Source organism: Athene noctua, chromosome 26 (assembly GCF_965140245.1).
Source record: "Athene noctua chromosome 26, bAthNoc1.hap1.1, whole genome shotgun sequence".
Lineage (NCBI taxonomy): Eukaryota > Metazoa > Chordata > Aves > Strigiformes > Strigidae > Athene > Athene noctua.
Window position 1 is genome coordinate 1,362,275 of NC_134062.1, and position 22,826 is coordinate 1,385,100.

The following is a 22,826-nucleotide window of genomic DNA, read 5'->3' on the forward strand; positions in this document are numbered from 1 at the left end:
GAGCCCACTTCAGCTCACTGTGGCTTTATTACCATTATTCTATTAAGTATCTGGCCAGGGTGGCAAATGCAGGGGCAGAGAAAGCTAGAAAACAAAACTCCAGCAGCAGTTCCTCATGGGGCTTTCAGCCAGTGGGACAGCTTTTCACGGGCTCGTGTCCTGCCCTCCCCATAAAACCGTCATCCAGGCTCGGTACAGGGGCTGTTTCGGGCTCTGTCAAGGCTGGGGACGGGCTCTGTGGGGAACGGCCCGAGGCCGGCTCGGCCGGGCGCCCGGGGGGGCTGCCCGCGCGCGGGTGGGGGTGCTCGGGGGGCTGCCGGGGAAGGGGCTTCGCTCCGGAGCTGCTCCCCAGCAGCCCGGGTGGGAGACAGTCGCGTAACGCTGCAGCTCGGCGCTTGCTCCGACTTCTCTGTTTATTTGGGAGCAGCTGGGAGTTTTCCCCTCGGGTGGGGGTTCAGGCGCCGCTGCTGCAGCGGTGCGGTTGCTGGAGTCCTGCCGGCGGGTCCCCTGGGTAACCCCTCGCCAGAAATCGGGGAGCGTTGGTGGCGGGCTCTTCTCTTCCCAGGGCTTGTTTCCTTCCCAGCCGGGCACCTTCGCCCCCTCGGGATTTTCCCTTTAAGGTCGTCTCTCGTGGAAGCCTCGGCTGGTCCTGGCTCTCCGGGCGCAGCGGCGGAGGCTGCCTCTGTCCCAGTGGGGCATTCGCCGCGTGGCTCCCGGCTGGGGGCTCTGCGGGGCCGAGGGATGGCACTTGTGCGACGTGGCAACGGTGGGGACGGGGGACAGTCAACCCCCGCCCCTGTATCTCCAGCTTTGACGCTTCTGCACAGCGCGTTGCTCGCTGGTGGGGGTGGAGGGGGCTGTGGGGACGCCGGGGATCACGATGGGACTTGAGCTGCCGGTAGCACAGAAGCCAAGAGCGGCCGGAGGACGCGTGGGGCACGTGGAGACGCTGCCGTGCCCGGCTGGGGGCTGCCTGCGGAGCAGGGCCGGGGGGCGAGGACTGTGCTCTACGTGCTGGGGAGAGGAAAAGGCTGAGGCTGACGAGGCACAGGAAGAGCAGCACGTGGACCGGGGCTGACGGTCGGAGACGTCCTTCAGGACAAACCACAAACCACGGCCAAGCCTCGCCTGGCTCCAGTCCTTCCTGCGCCCGCTCCGCGCCCTGGCCCGCCGGAGAGCCGCGATGAGTGAAAACTCCGAGCGGGGGGTCGGTGTGTCCTGCCCAGCTCGGTGCTTTCGGGGTCCCGTACCCCGCTCCCGAGGCGGCCGCGGGGAATCCGGCGTCCTGCCTGCGCGGAGGCTTTGCCGAGGAGCGGTCCCGCACGGAGGAGCTCTGCCCCGGCGCGGACGCACGCGGAGAAGGGGATTTGCTTTTCCTGGAACCCAGCGCCGTGCGCGTTGGAGGAACTCGGCGATTAGAGGAGCGGAAGGACGGCGCGATGGCGTCGCCAAGACGAGCGCGAGCCGTAAGCTCATTAAGGGGCTCGGCCTCTGCCTGCCCAGGGAGGGACGCTGCAGTCCCTGGCGAGCGGGAGACTGCGGCGCGGCGCTGGCGGGGCTCTGCCTCCCCGGGACGCCCCAGCCATGCTGGCCACCCTGATGACAGCGCTGTTCTTCGCGGTGAGAGCGTTGGGGCGGGTGAGTCTGGGCGGGCCTGGCAGCAGCTCGGCGTTGCCGCTCGCCGTCGGGTGCCTGGAAGCGCGTGGGGCCGCCGCAGCGGGAGCGGCCGGCGGTGGGGAGCGTGGGCTGGGGGCACCCCTGCCTCGGGCCGAGCCACCCGCCTCCCTCCCTCTCGCTGCCGCCAACCCTTTCTGTGTGCAGCTGGGGAGCCGCCTGTCCCCTGAGGAGCCGCTGCCGTACCTCGTGTACCAGCCCCTGCCCTGGCAGATCCAGCGCGTGTCGCAGAGCCGCCGCACCAGCCGCGACAGCGAGGTAGGGCTGGGGCTTGGCTGCCCCCCCGAGCCAAACGGGCTGGGGCCGGCGGGGAGACTCCTCTCTTTCCCTTGAAAGACGGAAAATAGAGTAGTGCCAGGAGGCAGGATAAGCTACAGAATGTACGCATTTGTCAACAAGTTCAAGGTTATTTTTCGGGATAAAAATCGCGGACCTGACCTCCCCGGTGCTGCAGGGCCACGGTGGGGCTGGAGTGGAGGAACCGAGCCCGGCGGGTCTGGTTCCACGTGGGCTGGAAACGCAGGTCGGGGGAGGCCTGTGCCGAGGGACTTCCCCGGGTGCTCCCAGCATGTCTCTTGGAGCTCATTTTTGATACAAAGCTCTCGTCTGCTTCTCCTTGGAGGACGGTTCACAGACGTGCATGAGTTCATTGGTGCTCTGTAGTGCCCTTTGAGGGGACGGCAGTATTTTGAGGTTTCCTGAAGGGAAGGGGCAGTGGCAGCTTGCTGAGGCCAGCCCAGCTGGCCGCAAAGGGACTGTTCTTCCCCCCTCTGCCTGAGATACAACTAACTCTGTTGTATTTTTCTCTACCTTTCTAGAAAGGCAGGAGCTCTCGGCAGAACAGCACCTACTCGATTTCTGGAGAGAAAGGTGAGTATGGGGTAGGGGAAGCTCCTGACTGTGACCATGGGATGCAGTGGGAGAGTGGCACTGCAGTACCCAGACCCCTCTTGGCCTCTTTCTTCTTCCAAAAAACCCTCTCTGACAGCATTAAGGGGTATTTTAGAAGTCAGCCTTGTGAGAGGGAAGCCTGCTCAGCTTGCTCTCCAGCCTGCTGGCTGTACTGTATTTGGGGTTGTTTCCCCTCGGGGGGGGCAGGTGCCCTTGTTGCCACCCCCGGGAGGGCAGGTGAGTGCAGACAGGACAGCCAGATGAGCGTTAAAACCTGTGGAATCAGGGAGTGGAGGCCCCACGGCTGAATATACCCCAGCACACGTGTGTGTGTGTGTGCAAATCCCTGCCTCCCCCTTGCCCCGAAACCTGCGTCACGGCATCCCGTGGCTCACTGGCCCCCAAGCAGCCCCCCCTGCTTATTGGCTGGGCAGAACCCCCTGGAGTTGTGGTGGAAAATCCCCCTTGCCTCCTCCTCCTCGCTCTTGGCTCCGACTCTGCCCCCCCGAGCGCTCAGCAAAGACGATTTGAGCGCTTCTATTCTCAGCGCAGCCGGACGAAGGCGTGAGGGGACGCGGTGCTCGGGCAGCGACCGGGGGGGCTGAGCTCGGCCGCTCCTCCGTGACAGGGCGGGAGCTCCGGCCGGCCTGGCCGCTGTTCCGGGGGCTTTGCTGCCCCACGAGCAGGTGACGGTGCCCCGGGTGCCCGGGCTGGTGCGGCAGCGGGGCGTCACACCCGGGCCTGGCCGCCCCGAGCGCCTTCGGCAGGCGGAGTCCTGCGGCGCCGCAGCTCCCCAGCCACGCTTGGGTGTTGCAGTGGGCAGGATTTACAGCCGACTTGTATCTTGTTAAGCAGGGCAGGAGGGAGCCGATTCCCAGCGTGGACTCTTTTTATGTATCTTTTTACTTTGCAGTTTCTTTTAGGAGGTGAATAAAAACGGGTTCAGGTGACAGCGGTGAGTTTATGCAGCAGCATCTGGCGCCAGGATTTCTGATGGCTGCTCGGGGGGTGCTTAGCAGTGACACGCTGGCTTAAAGGAGCACCACTGAGTGGCTTTGGTTCAGTTCCCGTTGAATTTCACAATCCTTCCCTAATGCCACATTAAGCGTGAGGTGGGGAGGGCTCCCATTTGTCAGCGTGAGAGCTTTATTGCCGTACAGTGCCGGGCTCTTTTTGGAGTCTTATTTGTGTGTGTGAAAGTAAGTGAGCATCATCCTTGGTGATTCAACGTGGGGAAGCGGCGGTCTTTGGGGAGTAAAGCTGGGTAAATAGAGGGCTTAGCGCTGCCGGGGAGCCTGGGCTGCTCTTTGCCTCCCGTTCCCTGCTCCGGCCCCCTCTGCCCCGGAGATGCCCCCCGGGAGCCGGTGGGGCCGTGGCTCCCTGCCGTGGTTTCACGCTGTGGACTCTGCAGGCTCTTTCCCCTCCACGGGGGGGGGACGCCCTCCTGTCTGTGTTCACTGCAGGGAGCCCGGGGGTCGGTGTGAGCCCACGGGGGGTGAGGCCAGAGCCCTGTCCCGCTCCGCGGGGCCTGTCCAGGGCCGCCGGCACCGCCCAGGCTGACCGCAGCGCTCGGTTCTCGTCCCAGGGAACGTGGCCCCCGAAGCCGGCTGCGAGGGGAAGTTCTTCAGCGATCCTGAGAAGGCGGCCGTCCCCATCCAGACCCACTTCGGGAGGTACCAGCAGCAGAAGCAGGGGAAGAAGTGACGTGTTGGCCGGCCGTGCCCTGCACCGCGCCCTGCACCGTCCCCCGTTTTGTCTGGTCTGTACCCCGGAGAGATTTGCCGCCGTGGTGCCTGCGAACCCGCTCCTGCTCCGTAGCTCCTGGCGCGTGTGCAGCTGCAGACCCTCGGGTGTTGGTGGCTGCTCAGTGTCAGATCTCTTTCCCGCTCGGTCCTTCCCCGGCAGCGGCGCCCACAGGCCGGGGTGCAGCGGCTGAGGGGCTGTTCGCTGGGAGCGGGGCAGCGTCTGGGGGCCTCTCCGGCCTGGCAGCTGCAGCTGATGGCAACTGTGGCTGGTGGCTGCCCAGCTGGGGCTCACTTTGCCCGGCAACAGCCTCCCCTGTGCCCCCGGCTCCACTCTGCCTCTGGAGCTGGGGGGAGGGCTGCTCCTGGCCCCTGCCCCGGCCGGCCGGCCGGCCGGCTCGCCGAGCTGCCGAGCTGTGGCTAGTGGCCAGGGGCTGGCCCAGAGCGGGGTGTCGCCGAGGGGACGTGCTGCAGGCAGCCGAGGGAGCAGGAGCGAAGCCGTGCGTCGATCTTCCTTTTCTTGGGGAGAGCTGCTTGGGGGGCCCCGGTTCCGGAGCTGGGCTGGGACTCCAGCTCCCGCGGCTGCATGTGGCGAGGGCGAACCCCCTCTGTTCCGCTTGGGCAGAGCCAAGCAGAGACCTGCTCCCTGGCTGGATTGTTGGGTTTTAACACCCATGTTTGAGTGCTGACTTTTGGAGGGTGCAGGGTTCTCGAGAGAGGGACTGTGAAGCTCTGGGCCGGCGGAGGCACGGGCGGTTTGGAGTGAGGGGGCAGGTGAGGGGGTGCTGGGGCGCGGCGGGCGCCCACCGGAGCTCCGCTGCCCCTTTGCTGGGTCTGATGCCGGGTTTTCTGCGCGGAGCTGCTGGGCTGGGCCCCTCAGCCCTCTCCGGCCACAACCGCCCTCAGCCCTCCCGACGGGGGCTCCGTGCCCGTCTGCCCCGGCAGGTGCCGGCGTTTGGCGTGGGGCTCCTGCCTGCGCCCGGTGGCTGCCGGTCGTGCCCGGTGCTGCTGGTGGCTCTGCTGGGGCCGGCTGGGGCCGTCGCTGTGCGGGTGTCGGAGCCCGGCGGGGTTGGGGACCGGGGGGTGCTGGGGGGGCGCGCTGGGTGCTGGAAATCGGGGCCGTGTTAAGCTGTGCGCGGCCAGGCTTTGTCGCTGCTGGGGAAGGGGAGGTGGAGAATTCCTGCTAAAATGCAGAAGGGAACCTGTACCAGGCCGTTACAATAAAGTGTATTAATCCGCGTAAATCTGTTGTTCTTTTTATCCCGCTACCGCGCTCCCTCTCACAGCTGAGCGCGCACTTGCCTTGTCTCGCCTCTTCTATCCCCAGCGGGGGGCTGGCGGCTCAGGGGCGCTGTGGGGGTGCCCGGCAGTGACACCGCCGCGGCCTGGGGCTGGCGCTGGGCTCAGTGCGGGGTGAAGGTTTCGAGCTCTGAGGAGCGCTGAGCTGCTCTGGAAATCCTGAGAGAAACGCTTGAGAAATTCTGGTTTGCCTGTCAGTGATCCCGGGGAGAGCCAGAGGGTCAGGTCTGGTTTCACTGGGTTGACGGCCAGTGCTCACCAGTGTGAGAGGGAGGTGAGCGGCGGCCAGGCTGGGCTGTGGGGCCGGTGCTGAGCAGACCCGTGGGTCCCCCGGCGTGGCCAGAGGGGCTCAGCCCGTCAGTGCTCAGCACGAGGGGCTCTGCAGCCCGGAGGTGCCCAGAACTCCCTGGGTGATGCGAAAGGCCGAGTGAGCCGCTGCTGCGCGTCCCCCGGCCCCTCAGTATTTTCCCTCGGGGACTTTCTTTGACCCAAACAATCTCCTCCTGGCCCAGAGCGACCCTGTCAGAGCCGCGTGGCCTGATCTGCCGCCTTCAGCTGTCTCGCTCATGTTCCGAGTACAAGTGCTGTACAAAATCCGTGTGCTCCTTGCATGCTAAATTGGAAATGCACCACGGTTTTGTCTCCAAAAACCTGTTAAAACTGAATGAATAAGAAAACTCATGCCTAGAAGTAAGTGCTATTCAGAACAGAGCTTGGAATTCGTTTTAAAAAAAGAACACACACCCCCCCCCCCTCCACCACCAGCAAAGTGCGTGCTGCAGAAGCAGAGAAGCAGCCTAACCCTGTTTGCTGCCTGGATTTGGAGGGTGGCCGGCGGCTCTCGGGGTGAATTCTCAGCGCATCAAAAGCAGAGGCTGCGGGTGGGGGCAGTGACCAGCTGCTCTGGCCGAGCGTCCGGGAAACTGCTGGCAGGGGCACGGCAGCTCCAGCAGCGGCTTTACTGGTTGGCCTGAGTAAACTCTGCCTCTAAGCAAAGCTGCCCAGGAAAGGAGGGGTTGGGGTCGATGAGGGTTCCGGCGCCAAAACACAAGTGGGAAATATCGATTCGTGGCGTCGGGCACGATCCCCGATGCCTCCCCACGGGCCGGGTTGGCCAGCGCTCCTCTCCGTGCGGGCGGCTCCGCGGCAGAGGGTGGCTCTGAGCAGCATCTGCCCGATTGCCAAAACTGATTCAGAAATGCCTGGCGAGACCCTGGGGCGGCTCTTCCTGGATACTCTGCTGGGGCACATGGAAATAAGGTGATTGGTGACAGCCAGCGTGGCTTCACTGAGGGCGACTCGTGCCTGATGATTTCAGCGGCCTTTTCCGATTCTTCCCTGTGAGAGCGGGGAGGCTCGGGAACAGGTTGCCCGGAGGAGCTGCGGCTGCCCCCTCCCTGCAACGCAAAGAGCCGAGGGGGCTGCGGGCTGGGAACTGCAGGTAATGGCACCAGGAACACCAATGGCTTTATTTGCATAGCGTTTGGGCGGTTCTTTTTTTTAAAAAAAAAACCAAAAAACCAACAACCAAAATCTAGGAGAGGTATTAAAAAAGTTAACGCTGTAGCACTTGCTGTTTTTAACACATCAGTTATAATCACTTCTGTCAAGAGGCAGAAAACGAGAATGGTAAAAAAATCTATGCATAGATGTTACAGCTGGTAGTTTAAGTTAAAATAGGAAGCTTATCGGTTTGTTCTAAGGAAAGGAGAGGTTGAACCAGAGGGTAGAAGCATGGATGAAGTGATGAAAACAGGTTATAAATTTCAGGAAATCAGGAAAGGAAAGCGCAGTTAGTTAATTAGACCTCAAATAGCAGCAGAGCCTCCTCTGGAAGGTGAACTCTGACTCTGGGTGGAACAAGAGTTCCCAGCGCCAGGCTTGGCTCTTTTGGTCTGCAGGGGGGGGCAGCACGGGGGCTTTTGCTGTCAGATGTGCATGGACGGAAGGGGAAGGTAGAACCTGGATTTCTTTGGTGGTTAGTTGCTGTGGCTGGTGGTGAAAGCCAAGAGGAAAGTAAGAACAAATCAAGGTGGGGGGCTGTGCTGTGCTTCAGGGGGCTTTACAGCACCGTGGGGTGACCTGGTGGTCGCTGTGCCATGGTGGGTGCCTTGGGGGCGCTGGGCCGGGCTTTACTGTCCTGGGCCAAGGTTCACCACGACAGGAGGCAGCGACACGGCACCGTGCCGCGTTCCCCGCGCTGCACCGCGCTCCCCGGCACTTCACTGTGTGACCGTGACCGAGGGCAGCGGTGCTGGGCCTCCCCCCCAGCGCAGCTCCCGAGGGTCCGGCCGGCAGTTCACCAGCCTGGGGGTTCATCCTGGGCTGGCGCTGGCCGGACTGGACTTACCGGCGAGTAGGTGCTGCTCGGGGGGGCCGGGGGTGCTGTGGCACAGCCGGGCCGCTGCTGGGAGGTCCCGTTCCCAGACCCTGCTCCCACCCTTCCCCTCCTCCTGCCCCGGGTGCCGCGGGTTGACTCAGCTCCGGGGGCAGCACCTGGCACCGCGTGTCCCTGGGCACGTCCATGGCTGCCTGGGGGGCTTGGGCTGCCCCTCTCCCTCCTCCTGCACGTAACAAACGCCCATGTATAAACATAACCTTTATTGCACACAGCGCTGGGTTTTTTTTCATAGAAAAAGGTATTAACACATAAGCATTTGCAAATTGAAGCAACTCCTGTTGTTTTCAGAACAGTAAAATAGCATGCAATGTCTTGGAGACGTTCCTTTTTAAAACCACCAACAAGATCAGGGAACAAAAAAAAAAAAAAAAAAAAAAGTCGCTGAGTCTTTCCTTGTGCCCCTTTCAAAATGATGTGAAATATATATATGTTTACATATATATTATATTTTTAAATCTGTAACATCAAATTCTTTGTGCCCTGGTTTCTTTTTCTGTTCGGAGAAGAAGAAAATAGCTTCATTTATACAAAAGAGTTCATTATGTACAAGTTTGTTAATTAAATATAAATGGCGCAGGGAAACGAGCAGCGTCCGTGGCGGGTGGGTCTCCGCTGGGCGCCCTACACCAGCGTGTAGGACTTGGAGTAGGCTCCGGCCCCCTGTTTTTGAGACCTGCCTACACCCGATGTGCTCATTTCTAGGAGTGAGTCCCTGGAGCCCCCCACTTTGGAGTGCGCGGGCACCCGCGCCTCGGCGGCAGCGGCGGCGGCAGCGGGGGGCTCAGCGGCGGCGGCGGGGGGTGCCGGGGCAGCGGCGGGCGCAGCGGCCGTGCCCGTCGCGCCGGGCATGGGGAGAGTCCTCTGAGGTAAGGTGGTTGCGGCAGGGGCCGGGGGGGGCAGCCCCAGGGGCTTGCTGCCGGGCTCCAGCGTCAGGTGCCGGGCGGGCGCGTGGTAGGCCCGGGCGAGGTTGCGGATGGAAGCTTCCCGCGGCGGCACCACGGGGCAGGGCTCGTGCGCGTCGGCCTTGCGGAAGAAAGCCTCCGACTTGACGTAGAGCGGGAGGTTGCAGTAGTCGCCTGCGAGGGGAAGCGGCGGCGGGTGAAGCTCCGGAGGGGGCCCTGCCCACCCCCGAGGCGCCGGGAGCCACGGGCCGTGGCACCGCGGGCGTCGCGCGCGAGAACGCCGCGTCTGCCGTCACGTCCTAGACCGCGTCCTCACGTGTGACACAGGGGGTGCAGCGTAACAAACCAGCGCCCAACGCCGCCACCACAACACCTTTACACCTAACGTCACCCGTCACGTTTCCAGATACAACACAGTGCAGCTCGTACAGGGACTATCCCGCCCGAGGGCGGGCACTGGGGTGCGACAGGGGACGGCAGGACCGGCGGGGGCGCAGAGCACCCCCCGCTCTGGAATGGGGTTTGTGTGAAGATTCCTCCTGCGTTCCTCACAGCTGTTTATCGCAGTCCAGCTCGGTCCCACATACTACGTTCTATCAAATGTTCTACGGTGCTAACGTAAATAGCATCTGTGCTACAAACAAAATCCTAACAAACAAAACTCTGTGCTGTGTTTCAGAGCATTATATGGAACTGTAGTACCCTAATTTAAGGATTTATGTGCATATGTAAGAGGGTGTTACTGCATTGTCTGATGTAGGTGCTATAGAACACACATAACGCTTGTAATTGTCTGTGGTTCGTATGGTGTTCTGTAAACTACGTGTTTATAATACTAAAATGTATTATATTCTGTCTTACACGCTATACTACTCAAAATATAACTTAAAAGTCTTTGTCTTATTTGCAGAAAAATATTACACTATACTGTGTATTACAGAATATACTCAATATAAAAATGAACCATCAGTTATCACAGATGTACTTTTAAAGTAGATTTTCTACGTATTAAATACATACCCGATGAATGTATTACCCTGAAATAAGAGTGTTTCTTCGCTGCGTTTTTAGTTTTTCCCAGCGCAGCGTTACCCAGACCCACACCACACCCTCTGCTGTAGCTGACGGTGTGTGCGGTGACGAGCCGCCCCCGCCGGGGGCTGGAAAGGGCTCGAGGGGTTGGGGGGACTGTAACAACCTCCCTGAGGCCGAAGGCCGGGTCGTGAAGGGTTGTACCAAGGGGTGAAGGGCGAGTCCCCAGTGTGGGATTGTCTGTCTTTCACCCCCAGCCCTTCGAGCCGCGCGCTCAGCCCCAGCGCCGAGGCACGGCTCTCCCAGTTGTGCTGGTCAGTGCTGGCGCTGGACCCGCTGCGGCGGGACAACAGCCGCAGGGTCACGCCCGACTGTACGGCCTTTGGGATCTGAAACAGGCCCCAGAGCGGTGACAGCTGTGCTGGTGCTGGGAGGGCTGTGGTGCTGTGTCACTGCTGCTGGGAAATGTGTCCCAAGGTGCTGTTGTGGGGTGTGACTGAACAGAACGGGGCAGAAAGAGTAAGTAAGAAATTATTAGGACTGGGAATAAATAGTACGAAATCAATAGAAATGGGAAGAAAGAAAAACAAATAGAATGGGGAAGGTTGGACATGGCTTTGGGCAGGGGGGGTGGAACTGGACAATCTTTAAGGTCCCTTCCAACCCAAACCAGTCCAGGATTCTATGAAACAGTAAAAAACAGCACAGAAGGGGGAAGGAGGAAATTAATGGAAAAGGGAAAGATAATAGGAGAGGGGAAGAACTCATACTAAGAAATAATTGGAAGAAAGAATGGGAAGAAATAATAAGAAATGGGAAGAAACAAATACAAATGGGTGGAAATGGAAACAAAAGAAAAGAAGGTGGAAGAAAAGGAAAAATTAAATGAAAGGATTGGAGAAATGAGAGGAGAAGAAACGTGGAGAGGAGCAAAGTGAAGGGAAGAGAGGAGAAGCAAAGAGAAGCAGAGAAGAAAAAATGGAAAGGGAGGAGAAGTGAGACAATGTGAGGAGTGGAGAGGAGCAAAGAGAAGTGAAGGGAAGCGAAGAAACGTGAGGAGGAGAAAAGTGAAGGGAGCTGAAGGAAAAAAAAAAATGTGATGAGAGAAAATTGGAATGGTTAGTTATGTTTTTGAGGAGGTTTGTGGGGACGTTTTCCAGGTCGCGCTGGGGTTAGAACAGCTCCCTGTGGAACCCCCCAACAGAAGGAGCGACTCGGGGCCCCGCAGAGCCCGCAGTGACACACCAGCACAGCAGATGATGCCGAGATCCGCGCGGCGGCGGGTGGGAGAGAGAGATGCTTTTCCCACCTCCCCTCCTACCCTTCACAGGAACCGTCGCTTTCAGTGCCTTTATTTCTGTATTTTCCTCCGCGTTACACAACCCACTACCCGGGGAGCGTACAAGCGCAGCCGGAGCCCACGTGTACTTACTCTTGCTGGCGCGGTGCGGGATGGGCACGGCCACGCTCTTGCCGCGCTCGCTGTCCTGGGGCTTGGGCGGGGAGGCGGTGAAGCGGCAGATGCCGGGCTCCGAGGGGGTGCTCATGGAGGTCATGCTGTCGGCGTTGTCGGTGGTGCCGGTGGTCATCTGGTCCGAGGAGCTGTCCGAGATGAAGCACTCGGTGATCTCGAACTTGGCGTGTTGCAGCTGCTCCTCCAGCTTCGCGTGCTCGTAGGCGCGTGCCAGCTCCTCGTAGGTCGACGAGGCGCTCTCCGTGGACACCATGCTGTTCCGCCCCTTGTCTGGGAAGGAGAGGACGCGTCACCCACCCGGAGCCCTCCCCGGCCCGCCAGTGCCGTTTCCCACCTCGCTGCCGCGGGAGCGTCCCGCCTGTCCCTGACCCCCGCTCCAGGGAGCTCCGCGGAGCTGCTGGGGGGCACGAGGGGCCGACGCGCGGCCCCACCTCCGCCGGGCAGCGCCGAGCCCCACGCACGCTCCCGGTCCCCGGGGACGCCACCACCACCAACGCACCGAGCGTGCGGGACCCGACCGGAGAGCCCAGGGCCCCTCCCTGCAGCTCCCCCGTTTATGACACTATTCGCCACCTTTGGAAATCAGAGCGAGCTGTTCACTGCCGCCGCTCTCAGCCACGCGGCTCCTGCAGCCCCAGGCTCGGTTCCACCATCCCCTCCCGCAGCCACCCCGACCTCGTGGTTTGGGGTCCCCGCCGAGGAACCCGTGTACCCCCGTGCAGCAGGTACCGGTGTCCTGGGAGAGGCTGGCGCTGTAGCTGTCGCTCTCGGTGACCGTGATGCCGTGCTGGGAACCCACCGTCCGCCAGTCCGAGGTGAGGGTCCGGGCGGGGGTGGACGCCTGGCACTTGGTGAGGGTCCACTGGCTGGAGTACCGGTTGCGGGTGCTGTGCGCCGACTTCACGCTCTTTCTGGACACGGGGTCTGAGGCGCAGAGGGGACGGAGGCTCAGCGGGTCACTCCCAGGGACAGCCCGTCCCCGCTCCCTGGGGCGCTCCCCGCTCCCTCTGCCCTCCCGACAGCTGCTTTTGGGCACAGCCAGTGCTGGGGGACAGGGCCTGCACCCCGGCACCTCTCGGGGAGGGGACTGGCCGCAGGCAGCTCACCCACACCCCGTGCTGCTCCCCACAAAGCCTCCCCCAGCCCCACGCGACCGCAGGCGCTTACTGGTGCCGGGGCGGATGTCCGACATGTCGATGAGGGGCCCCGTGTTCTGGATGAGCGCGGGGTGATGCAGCGAGACGCCCGTGCAAAAGCTCTGGGGGTTCACCGCCTGGCTGAACTCCGTGTCGGTCACCGGCATCGTGGCTTTGTCGTCCCCTGCGGGGAGAAGCCGGCGCTCAGCCCGGAGCTCAGCACGCCCGCGGGAGCCCCGTTCTCCACCTGGGGCAATGGTGTGACCGCGACCCCCCCGAGGAGCTTCCTGCGGGTGCTGCCAGCACCAGCGCCAGGGGAGCAGGACCCCCGCTCTGCCCCAAGGCGGGGACAGCGTGGGGACAGCGTGGGCTCCTTGGGGCCTGGTGGACGCTGCCCCACATCCCCTCCCGGGCAGGAGCCCCGCGCCGCAGGGAGGGGTGAGCGCCGTGCTTACCCAGCTGTTTGATGCCTTCCTTGTCCTCGATGAGCAGCTGCACGCGGGGGATGTCGATGTGCAGGCGGGGGCCCTGCGGGGGCCCCTTCACCGGCGTGTCAAAGCTGCGGTTATTCTTGCTGTGAGGTGAGAGGGGACGCAGACCCGGCCATTACCGGCTCGAGCCCCGCAGGGGCTGGGGCTCGCCGCTGGCCAGCCTGCCCGGGGCTCAGCCGGCCCCCAGGCACGGCCGGCACGGCTGCCAGCCCCCCCCAGCTGGCAGGAGCAGGCAGGAGCACTGGGCGGCTGGGCTACAGCCAGGCCAACACGACCTTCATGGGTCTGAGCCCAAGACGGTCTGAAACCGAGTCAGGGCTTGAACCCAGACATAGAAGCATCCAGGACCAGCCCCACCACCCAGCGTCCCCCGGACTCCCCCCTGCCGAGACCCACCTGATCAGCATTTCAGCCAAGCTCTTGGCATCTGTGCAAGAGACACGAAAGACAAGGAAGGGTTTTTTAAGAGGTGTTTAGGGCGTAACGAGCTGGTCCAGGAAAGGTCCGGACCTGTGCGCTGGGCTCCTCGAGCCCCGTCTCACCTCGAAGCCTCTTCAGCCGCTTCTCCTTCCTCTTCTTGCGGATGATGAAGAGCAGGGCCACTCCCAGCGTGGCCAGGATGACGGGGCAGGCGATGGTGAAGAGTTTCTTCACGTCGTCCCCCTCCCCTTGGGCAGACTTGATAGGGGGGATGGTGCCTAGGGCAGAGGGCGGGCGGGTGGGCGGCCAGCGCTCCGGGAGCCCCCCGCCTCGGACCCCGCCCCGGCCCCCCACTCACTGCCGTCGTAGTCCAGCGTGGCGAACTGGGCGGTCTCGTTGCCGCAGCCGGCGCTGTTGCAGGCCTTCATGCAGAGCTCGTACCAGGTGGCCTCGCGCAGTTCCGTCAGGAAGACCTCGCTGGAGCTGTTGGTGCGGAGGCTCTGCCAGACCCAGTTGCCCTTGGGCCGGTACTCCAGGACGATGGCGGTGATGGGGCAGCCCCCGCTGCTCCAGCCCTGCAGGTTCAGCCTGGCGTGCGTGGAGTTGATGTGCGTGAAGAGGTGCTGGTCCTTGCTGAAGGAGGGCTCTGCGGGAGAGGGGCCGTCAGCAGGGCCGCTGCCACGGGGACGGGGCTGCCGTGGGGCAGGGCCGCCGTGGGGCAGGCTCACCTCTGCCGTGGGTCTTGGCTTCGATGATCTCGCTGATGCGGCCAGCCCCCACGCTGTTCTTGGCCGCCAGCTTCACCTTGTACCAGGTGCCACACTTGAGGCTCTCCAGCTTGAAGGAGCGCTCGGAGGAGCTGATGAACACGTCCTTCCACTCCTCGCTGTTGTCCACCGAGTACTGGAGCACGAAGCCTGCGGGAGCAAGGATGGGGTGGTGGGGGAAGGGGTTACTGCCGGCCCGCAGAGCCGTGCTCGTCCCACGGCCAAGCCCGATGAAGCCTCGTGGTGCCGGGACCCCTGTGACCCGCCGATTCCCGCCCAGCCGCGTGTGAACGGCGATGGGAACGCAGCCCTGGCCTCCTGCGCCACCCACATGGGCTACAGCTCACCCAAAGGCGTGAGCAGGGCCGAGCCGCTGCCCTCCCGCACGAGGCGCGCCCCTCCTGCCTGCTCTGCCCTCCGCACAGGCCCGGGCAGGAGCCACGGGCGCTGCCGGCAGCCAGCCAGCCCCCAGCGCTCTGCCAGAGCCCCCGGGCGCTGCCCCGTGAGCTGCCCCCCTCTGCCCCCATCCTGCCTCCAGCAGCACCAGCGCTCGGGAGCGCCAAGCGTGATTGATTGGCGCGAGGCTATAAAGGGAAAGGCAGAATTAACCAGCTCCCTTGGGACGCTGCGAGGAAGTTGCTTCTGTCATCGCGTGCCGCCTCCTCTCCCGCGGTGAAGAGCGTTAGGAAGCACACTGTGTCCTAGATGAACAAACCTGTTACGCTGCTGCCAACGAGGCACCTCAAGACGGCGCACGGGGAGGGGCCCACACACACACGGGCGAGGGGCGCCCCGCCGAGCGCCTCGGTGCCCCCCAGGGCCGTACGTCTCGGCCTTTTTGGCGTTACCACACCCCAGACTGACAGGGTGACGCCGAAGGAGCCGCGCGAAGGCCTGTGCCCCGTGTTGGCTCCAGCAGAGTGGTGCCGAGGGAAGGGAAGCTCAGGGCCCGAGGACGGGGGTACCGGGACCTTCGCGGGGCAGCGGGGCTCTACCCACGGGGAACAAAGCCCGCCCCGGCACCCCTGCACCGCCCATGGTGCCTGGCACCCTGGTGCCTGACACTGGTTATTTATTTATTTTGTCCATGCAGCATGTTTTTAATATTTCTAATCCAATTATAACCAAATTTATCAACAGAGTCCGCTGGAGTGAAAGGCTGCTGGCTGGGGAGATTTGCTTGTAATTACTTTCATGCTTTTAATTAATTGTAAGCGAGGTCTCCTTCCTCGCTCCCTGCTCCCCCCTCTGCGTGCAGCTGTTTCAACGTATAATTCATGAGATGAATCAGAGCAGGAAGGAGGCTCTGGAAAGTGGGGACACTCCTGGAGCCCCTCTGAAGCCCCCGGCCTGCCAGGGAGGGGAGACGCTGGGCGATGGGGGACAAATCCTACCCCGTTGGGTTCAGAGCCACCCCAGTTCCGGGAGACACGAAGCCACGGGCTGGCTCTGGCCGGCAGCACCTGAGCAATGAGTGACGCGCCCTTCAGTAGCTACTTCAGTCACCTAAAACACCTCCCTTAGGGCTGGTGGCCCTCCTGCAAGCTCAGAAGCATCAGCCTTACTCTGGAGCACTTCTGGGGCGTTTCAGAGAGGGGGAAACTGAGGCACAGAGACCAAAGCGGGTGTACAGTCTGTGGGATGTGCCTGAAAACCCACACTCGAGCCTCATCCCCCAGCGCCGGCACCAGAGGCACCTGCAGCTCGGGGCAGGGGCTGGGGGCCAGGAACAGCAGCCGTACCTCGGATGGAGCTGCCCCCGTTGTCCCCAGGAATCCAGGCCAGCGTGATGGACGATGCTGAGGTCTTGGAGACGGTCAGGCGGGGCTGGTCCGGGGGCACTAGGGAGGGGGGAGGAGCCCGTGAGCACCTTCCTGGTACCCCGGGCCAGCGAGAGGCTCTCGCCCAGGAGCGACCCTGCGGCATGTCACCCCTGCAGACGTCTCGCCGTCCGCCAGCGCCCCTCACCTTGCACCAGCAGGTTGATGATGATGGTGTCGAAGCCCCAGGTGTTGGTGGCGGTGCAGGTGTAGTAGCCGGAGTCCTCCGCCTTCACCGAGCGCAGCACCAGCGTGCCGTTGGCCTGGATCAGGCGATGGCCGTCCGCTGTCACGGGGATGGCAGAGTCCTCGCTGCCGGGATGGGAGAGCAGGAGGAGGAAATAGAGAAAGAAGGAGAAGGAAGAAGAGAAGGAGAAGGAGGAAGATGAAGAGAAGAAGAAGTGGTAAAAGACATGGTGGCACAGGCGAGGCGGCCGGCCCTGGCCCCGTCCCGGGCTGTGGCCCCGCTGCCAGCCCCGCAGTACCTGTCCTTGGTCCACTTGATGGCGGGGACCGGCTCCCCGACGGAGTTGCAGGGCAGCCTCACGTCCTTCATCCAGGGCGTGGTGACGGTGCCTCCGAAGGAGATGATCTTGGCAGGGGCTTGAGGGCAAGCAGGAGGTCAGCCTGGCGGGCAGGCCGGCTGCGCGGCCCCCCCGAGCCGATGGCCCCCCCGTACCTTTCCCAGCGGGCTCGATGGTGACTTTCTCGCTGATGTTGCCGCGGCCGGCGGAGGTGACGGCGGCCACCCACAGCATGTACTGCTGCCCGCGGTTCAGGTGGGCGATGCGGTAGAAGAGCTGGTCGGGGCTCGTCTCGTACTCGCTGGGGGCCTGCGGGGAGGTGCAGCCTCCGTGAGACCCCCACGCCCCACCCTCACCTCGGGGTACCCCAGCAGCGAGGCCGCAGCCACCAGCCCAAGCAGTGGCCAGAGCAAGGAAAAGCCACCGCTGGGCCAGCTGCCTGCAGCCCGGCACCCCCACCGCGGTGCCCCCCGAGGGTCCCCAGCCGCTCGGCAGCCGCCGCCTCGGGGTGCCGGGCTTTGCTCCCGAGCAGCCGCTGGGCTCCGCTCCGCGTGTCTCAACGCCAGCGCAAACCGGCTGGTGTCGCCATTTCTCCAGGGAGCCCGGGCCCGAGGAACAGATGGCTGCGACGGCAGGATTTGTTCCGCGGAAAGGACGTTTCCCCGGCCGCCCGCCGAGCCGCAGTGGGAGCCGGACGCCGACACAAGCCACGGCCGGGCTGCCCAAACCCCTCTGCGGCCGCAGCGAGCGGCCCGGGGTCCCCAACAGCCCGCGCAGGCTCACGTCCCGCATGGCTCGCAGCCACTGTCCCGACCCCCCAGAGAGGGAGGCCTGTCTCGCAGCAAGGATGCTCTGCGCGGTGCTGAGGCCGAAGGCCGCGTGGGGAGGGCCGCCCTGCGCAGCCCCTGGCCATCCTGCCCCACCGCAGCGGTGCTGGGCAGGGGCTGACGCTCAGCCGTCACGGGGCGGGGGTCACACGTGCAGGTACCCGCGCGTTCACCGCTGTCAAACGTGCGTCCTTGCGGGGCCCGCGGGTGTAAATGTGCCCCACAAGCAGACACCTATATGAATATTGTATAGCATACATAATTTTTTTTTACCCAAATGACAGTTTTGACAAGATGCCAAGAAAACAATATCGGATCCCAGCGGTTTTACCAGTTGCTTTGATGAAAAGATTATGTTGCCCTGGAAACCAGAGGCTCAGATAGTGAAATGAGTTTGAGAAGGAGCTTTTGATAAGCACTAGTCTGCAGACCTCCCATCAACCTCTTCCTCACGAAGGAGGGATGGGGCCAGGTTTGATTTCTATTTTCTTTTTGGTCAGCTGCTGGCACGTTTCCCTTCTGGAGCGAGCACTGACAGGGTAGATGCTGGGGGAAGGGGACAGACGGACGGTGGGACGCTGCCTCGGTGCAGAGCGTCCACGAGCACACGGACCCAGCCTGAGGGCTCTGCCGCCGCCCGGCATCAGCCCTCCCTCCCGTTCTACACTCCCGCGGCACAGCCCGGCCACGGCTGTCCCCGTTCCGTTCCGTTCCGTACCGGCTGCCCCGACCCGGGGCTGGAGCAGAAGATGGTGTATTTCCGGATGATGCCGTTGGGCTTGGCCGGCGGCAGCCAGGACACCACCACGCTGCTGGCGGAAGACGGGACGGCCTTGATGCCGGCCGGGGGACCTGGAACTGCAGGAGGGCGAGCGTGGCAGAGCTGGCGCGGGAGGGCTCTGCCCAGCCCGGCGAGGCAGCAGCGCTCTGCTGCAGGGCTGGCACTCCGGCCGCACGCTGCAGGGGAGCTGTGATGGTTTTTCCATGCCAGCATGGGGCGGGTGCCAGCGGGGACGGGTCTGCAGGCCACTGTCACCCCACTCACTGCCCGTGGGACACCTCTCCACAGTGTCGTGGCCGAGCCAGAGCCAGGAGGGTTAATCGCAGCCCAGACTCGGGTTTAGAACCGTGATTGGCTTTTAATGGCGTCTCCTTAATCTGCCGGGTGGCTCAGCCTTACCCTGCCCAGCTGAGCCTCCCCGGCATCTGGCGCTTCCTAGGACAGGCAGCGCCGGCCCATGGGCCGGGAAACGCGCAGCTACTGAGTTAATGGCATTAAAGTAGGGCAGGCAGGGGTGTAAATATTTAAATATCTGCACTTAAGGAAAAGAAATAAAGAGAGAGGGAGATGTCCTGCCCATGGCTGTACACAGGGGGCTTCCTCTGTGCCCCCCCAGCCGCTCCAGCCCTGCCCACGCCAGCGCAGCAGCACAACGCGCCGTAGCACGTCCCCTGGCACCAGCCGGCCGCGGTGCGAGTGATGGAGCGATGCCCGAGGGGGCTGGGGCTGCACGGGGGCTGGTTTGGGCTCCACTCCCACACAGCAGTGGTGGCCAAGGACCCTGCAGGGACGCACCAGGAACCTTCAGCCCCCCCCCGGCCTGGTGCAGCTCTGGGCACACGGCTGGCTGCCGGGCACGGGACCTGCCATGGGTTTGGGAAACGGAGCAGGGAGGAAAGGAAAAGGAAGGAGAAGCCCTGCCCAGGCCCTGCCTGCTCCAGGGGCACCTGCCTGCCTTTATTCACCGCTAGCAGCTCCTGCTCAATGCCCTACCTTCTTCCTTGTGATTAGCAAGTGGTCTATCAGCCGGGCTAAGAGGAGAGCACGTCCACACCCCCGCTCCCCAGGCAGCGCCACTTACTGTCCTCCTTGGTCTGGATGTAGAGCACGCTGCTGCGGACGCCGTCGCCGGCCTGGGTGTAGGCCAGCACCTGCACGCTGTAGTTGGTGAACTTCTCCATGCCCCGCAGCTCCACGCGCTCCCGCGTGGTCGTGATGTTCTGCATCTCTCCCCACTCTGCCGGGAAACGGGGCCTGTCAGTCCCCGCCGCCACCCGCCCGCGTTCCCCCCTCGCCACCAGTGCTCACCTCCGTCCATGTAGAGGGACCAGAAGATGACCCGGTAGCCCTTGAGCACCCCGTTGAGGGTGCTGCGTGGGGGCTCCGACCAGGAGATCACGGCCACGTCCGACGTGATGGAGATGGCCCGCACGTTCTCGGGGGGCTGGCTGGGAACTGAGGAGGGGATGGATCGGGAGGACGATCAGCGGGAGGATGGAGAGGCGGCAGGTGCCCGGCGGAGGCCAGGCTGAAGGAGCCGTGTCCCGCGGGTCGGCCGCCCCGACTGCCCCCACGTGGGACCCCACCGCGCCACTGCCTGCTCTGCTCCGGCCCCTCGAGCCCCCGGAGCCGGTCCTGGCCAGCACACAGGGCACCCGGGCCGGGCAAACGCAGCCCTCTGCCTGATGGGGAGTCCTCCTCCTCCTGGACCACGGAGAGGGGTGCAGCCCCCGTGCTCGGGGGGCCAGGGCGGCTGCCGGGACACGCTGCGCTTCCCAGCAAGGGGAGAGCGGGAGAGCCGGCTGGATGTGAGGTAATTAGATCCCATTGCCCCGTAAGAGGTAACTCTAATTTTTATGAGCATTTAAATGATAATACATCACCATAACGATCCTCTCAGAAAATGATTATTGTTTCATATTACTTAGGTGCAAAAATATAAGCACCATGTAATTAGGGACAGAGTATAATAAACTAATACAGATAGTTCGTTTGAACTAAATGAAGGTAATGTAATTATGGAAAAGATACTATTGCTAAAACAGGGGCCCTTGAATACCCCAGGAGGAGTGCTAATGCAGCCAGGAAATGATCATGGTTTGACAGGCTAACGAGAGCCTTAATTAAGTATGAAAAACTGCTGCGCAAACGCGCTGCAAAACTTTTGTCTCATTGTTTTTAAAACGACAGAGGCCACCAGCGATCTCTCCCGGACGGAACCTCCCTGACGCTTCGGCAACGTCCAAACCCACCTCCGCGTCCTTCCAACGGCGCCAGAAACGCGGGGCCGGGGCGGGACCAGCCTTACCGTCCTCCAGCGTGGTGGCGTTGATCTCGCTGGACGAGGGCCCCGTCCCCGCGCGGTTGAACGCCTGCACCACCACCCCGTACTGGGCGAACTTCTTCAGGTTGTCCAGCGTGTAGACCTCGCTGTCCCCCGTGGCCTTCATCTCCACGATGCTGTACTGCCCGTTGCTGCCCGGGCTGTTCTCCCGGTACCCGATCTGGTAGCCACGGATCACCCCGTTCTGCAGCTCCTTCTTCGGGGCCTGAGGAATGGGGGGTGTCACACCCAGCAGGAAGGTCCCAGGGCCGGGGGGCCGGCAGGGGTCCCTCTCCCCAGCGGCTTTTCTCAAAGCTTTTACGTTTTCTCCGCCCACAGCAGCACTTGGCGCACGTACTGAGTGGCAGAACAGTGATAAAAACGGGCCAGCGGGTCCCCGGAGGCCACCCGAGAGGGACAGGCCTGGCCACCGCCATCCCCTGACTGGAGCAGCTCGGTGGGAGGAGGGAAAACCCCAGGCCTGACAGCCTTAAACACGCGTGTGGCCAGGTTGAGATCAATCTTAACAATATTTCTCTGAAGCATTAAGAAATCAATAGGGTTGATTGCAAATTCATGTTACAAAGCCAGGGCGATCCATCTTACTGAAATACTCTTAAAACGAAGTGACTTATCTTTCAAGTGAATCTTATTTTCCATTAATTTGTTTTTCAGCACTTAAGGGGAGGGGGGGAGACGCTGGGACCCTAAATTATTGACTTACCAGTTCATTCCAAAGTCCTAACTTTATAATCAATTTTATGTTTCGTTATGCACCTTTGGAAAAATAAATCCGTTTCTGCATTTTATTGATCTCTGCTCAAACGCTCTGCAACCCAGCGGCTGAGTTTTTACATATTTATCCTCTCTCTCCCATGGCCCCCCACAGACATCCTATGAGATAATGAGCTTGTTATAAAACGTTATTAATAAGGACACCGTGCGATGCAGCTGAGCTGCAGGTCCAGCCTTTGGGTTTTCATTTTGCCCGGGAAGTTCTTCCTGGCCCTCGTACCACTGACGGAACGCCAGGTCCCAGGAGAAGCTGCTGCCACGGAGGCTCAGGAGGGTGTTGGGCGCTGCCTGAGCCCCCGTGGCCGGGAAAAGGCCCCGCGTGGCCCCGGCTCCACTCACCTTCCAGGTGACCTGGATGCTCTGGGATGTCATCGGCTGCAAGGTGACGTCCATCGGAGGCCCGTCGGGAGCTGCAGAGAAACAGACCCAGGAGGGGTTGTTGAGAAGCGTCACGGAAAGAACCTCCTCGTCAGGAAAATGCTCGCTCAAGGCTACAGCCCCCGCGCTGCCTGTGGCCGCCCCTGCCCGCCTGGGCCACGAGCGGTACCTGCTTCCTCCGTGCTGATGGTGAGCTCCTTGCTCGGCTCGCTGCGCCCAATCTTGTTGAAGGAGTACATGCGGATGCTGTACACCGAGGCCGGGTGGAGGTCCACGATGTTCGCCTGGTTGATGGTCGGGGAGATGTTGCGCGTAGACTGCTTAAAATCCCAGGAATCTGGAAGAGCCGTGGAGCGAGACAGGGGGGGTCAGCGCCTGAATCCCATCCCGGGGTCCCCAGGCACCTCCGGCTTTCGCCCCAGCCCCAGGGAGAGGTGCCGCTTCCCGCCTCCTGGCTCTTGTGCAGTCTGGCCTTGGCTTTTCACAAATATTGTCTCTTTTAATATTCCCTTTCAAATGCTCCCATCCAACAGAAATTAACATATTTCATTAGTGCTGCTCTCTCCTTCCTTCATCAAAGGAACTGGGATGCAGCCCCCAGCCCCGCCGCTCATCGGGGCCGCGGTGGCACACGGGGAGGGGAGGGGAGACCGGCCAGCACCTACCCGACTTGTTCTTGTACTCGATATCGAAGCCGGTGATGATGCTGTTGCCGTCGAACCGCTGCGTCCATCGCAAATTCATACTCCGGGCTTTCACCTCACGGATCTCCAGCTCCGGTGGGTCAGGGGGCTCTGGGGGAGACACGGGAGGGTTAGGGGTGACAGACAGAGAAGGCCCCCGGGAGCAGGGGGACCCCTGCAGCGAGGCTCTGTGCAGGGAAGGGGTACCTTGGACAGTGAGCTGGATCAGGCCTCTGTCCTCGCCGTAGGAGTTGATGGCGTGACAGGAGAAGAAGACCGAGTCCCCGCGGTCAGCTGGTTTCAGCTACAAACATTTCAGGGGGAGAAGAGGAGCCAATTCAGACCGAACTACCCCCGGCACTGTGCCCCCGCCTTCCCCCGGCACCATAGCCTGCTCCTACCACCAGCCCCTGTGGGCACAGAGCCCATGGAGGCAGGTCACCCTCCAAACCCCCCGTCCCCTGGC

General features: G+C 62.3%; 1 protein-coding gene across 4 annotated transcripts in view; it reads right to left on the reverse strand.

Moving 5' to 3' along the window:
* Window positions 1–8,368: 8,368 nt before the first annotated feature.
* DSCAML1 (DS cell adhesion molecule like 1) overlaps window positions 8,369–22,826 on the reverse strand; it is a 102,274-nt gene continuing 87,816 nt past the window's right edge. For 2 of the 4 annotated variants that reach the window (XM_074927481.1, XM_074927482.1), the window contains exons 8-28: window positions 22,568–22,664; window positions 22,343–22,471; window positions 21,847–22,014; window positions 21,639–21,709; window positions 20,490–20,730; window positions 19,490–19,636; window positions 19,263–19,418; window positions 18,119–18,258; window positions 16,729–16,882; window positions 16,535–16,652; window positions 16,198–16,361; window positions 15,972–16,070; window positions 14,191–14,379; window positions 13,821–14,108; window positions 13,585–13,740; window positions 13,439–13,469; window positions 13,007–13,125; window positions 12,583–12,735; window positions 12,145–12,339; window positions 11,374–11,685; window positions 8,370–9,083 (exon numbers count right to left, since the gene is read on the reverse strand). In XM_074927481.1, coding sequence (XP_074783582.1) covers window positions 8,629–9,083; window positions 11,374–11,685; window positions 12,145–12,339; window positions 12,583–12,735; window positions 13,007–13,125; window positions 13,439–13,469; window positions 13,585–13,740; window positions 13,821–14,108; window positions 14,191–14,379; window positions 15,972–16,070; window positions 16,198–16,361; window positions 16,535–16,652; window positions 16,729–16,882; window positions 18,119–18,258; window positions 19,263–19,418; window positions 19,490–19,636; window positions 20,490–20,730; window positions 21,639–21,709; window positions 21,847–22,014; window positions 22,343–22,471; window positions 22,568–22,664 — 3,582 coding nt within the window. In that variant the 3' untranslated portion in view covers window positions 8,370–8,628. Of the gene's footprint in view, window positions 9,084–11,373; window positions 11,686–12,144; window positions 12,340–12,582; window positions 12,736–13,006; window positions 13,126–13,438; window positions 13,470–13,584; window positions 13,741–13,820; window positions 14,109–14,190; window positions 14,380–15,971; window positions 16,071–16,197; window positions 16,362–16,534; window positions 16,653–16,728; window positions 16,883–18,118; window positions 18,259–19,262; window positions 19,419–19,489; window positions 19,637–20,489; window positions 20,731–21,638; window positions 21,710–21,846; window positions 22,015–22,342; window positions 22,472–22,567; window positions 22,665–22,826 lie in introns of all 4 variants that reach the window. The other 2 variants (XM_074927479.1, XM_074927478.1) reach the window with 2 other exon arrangements.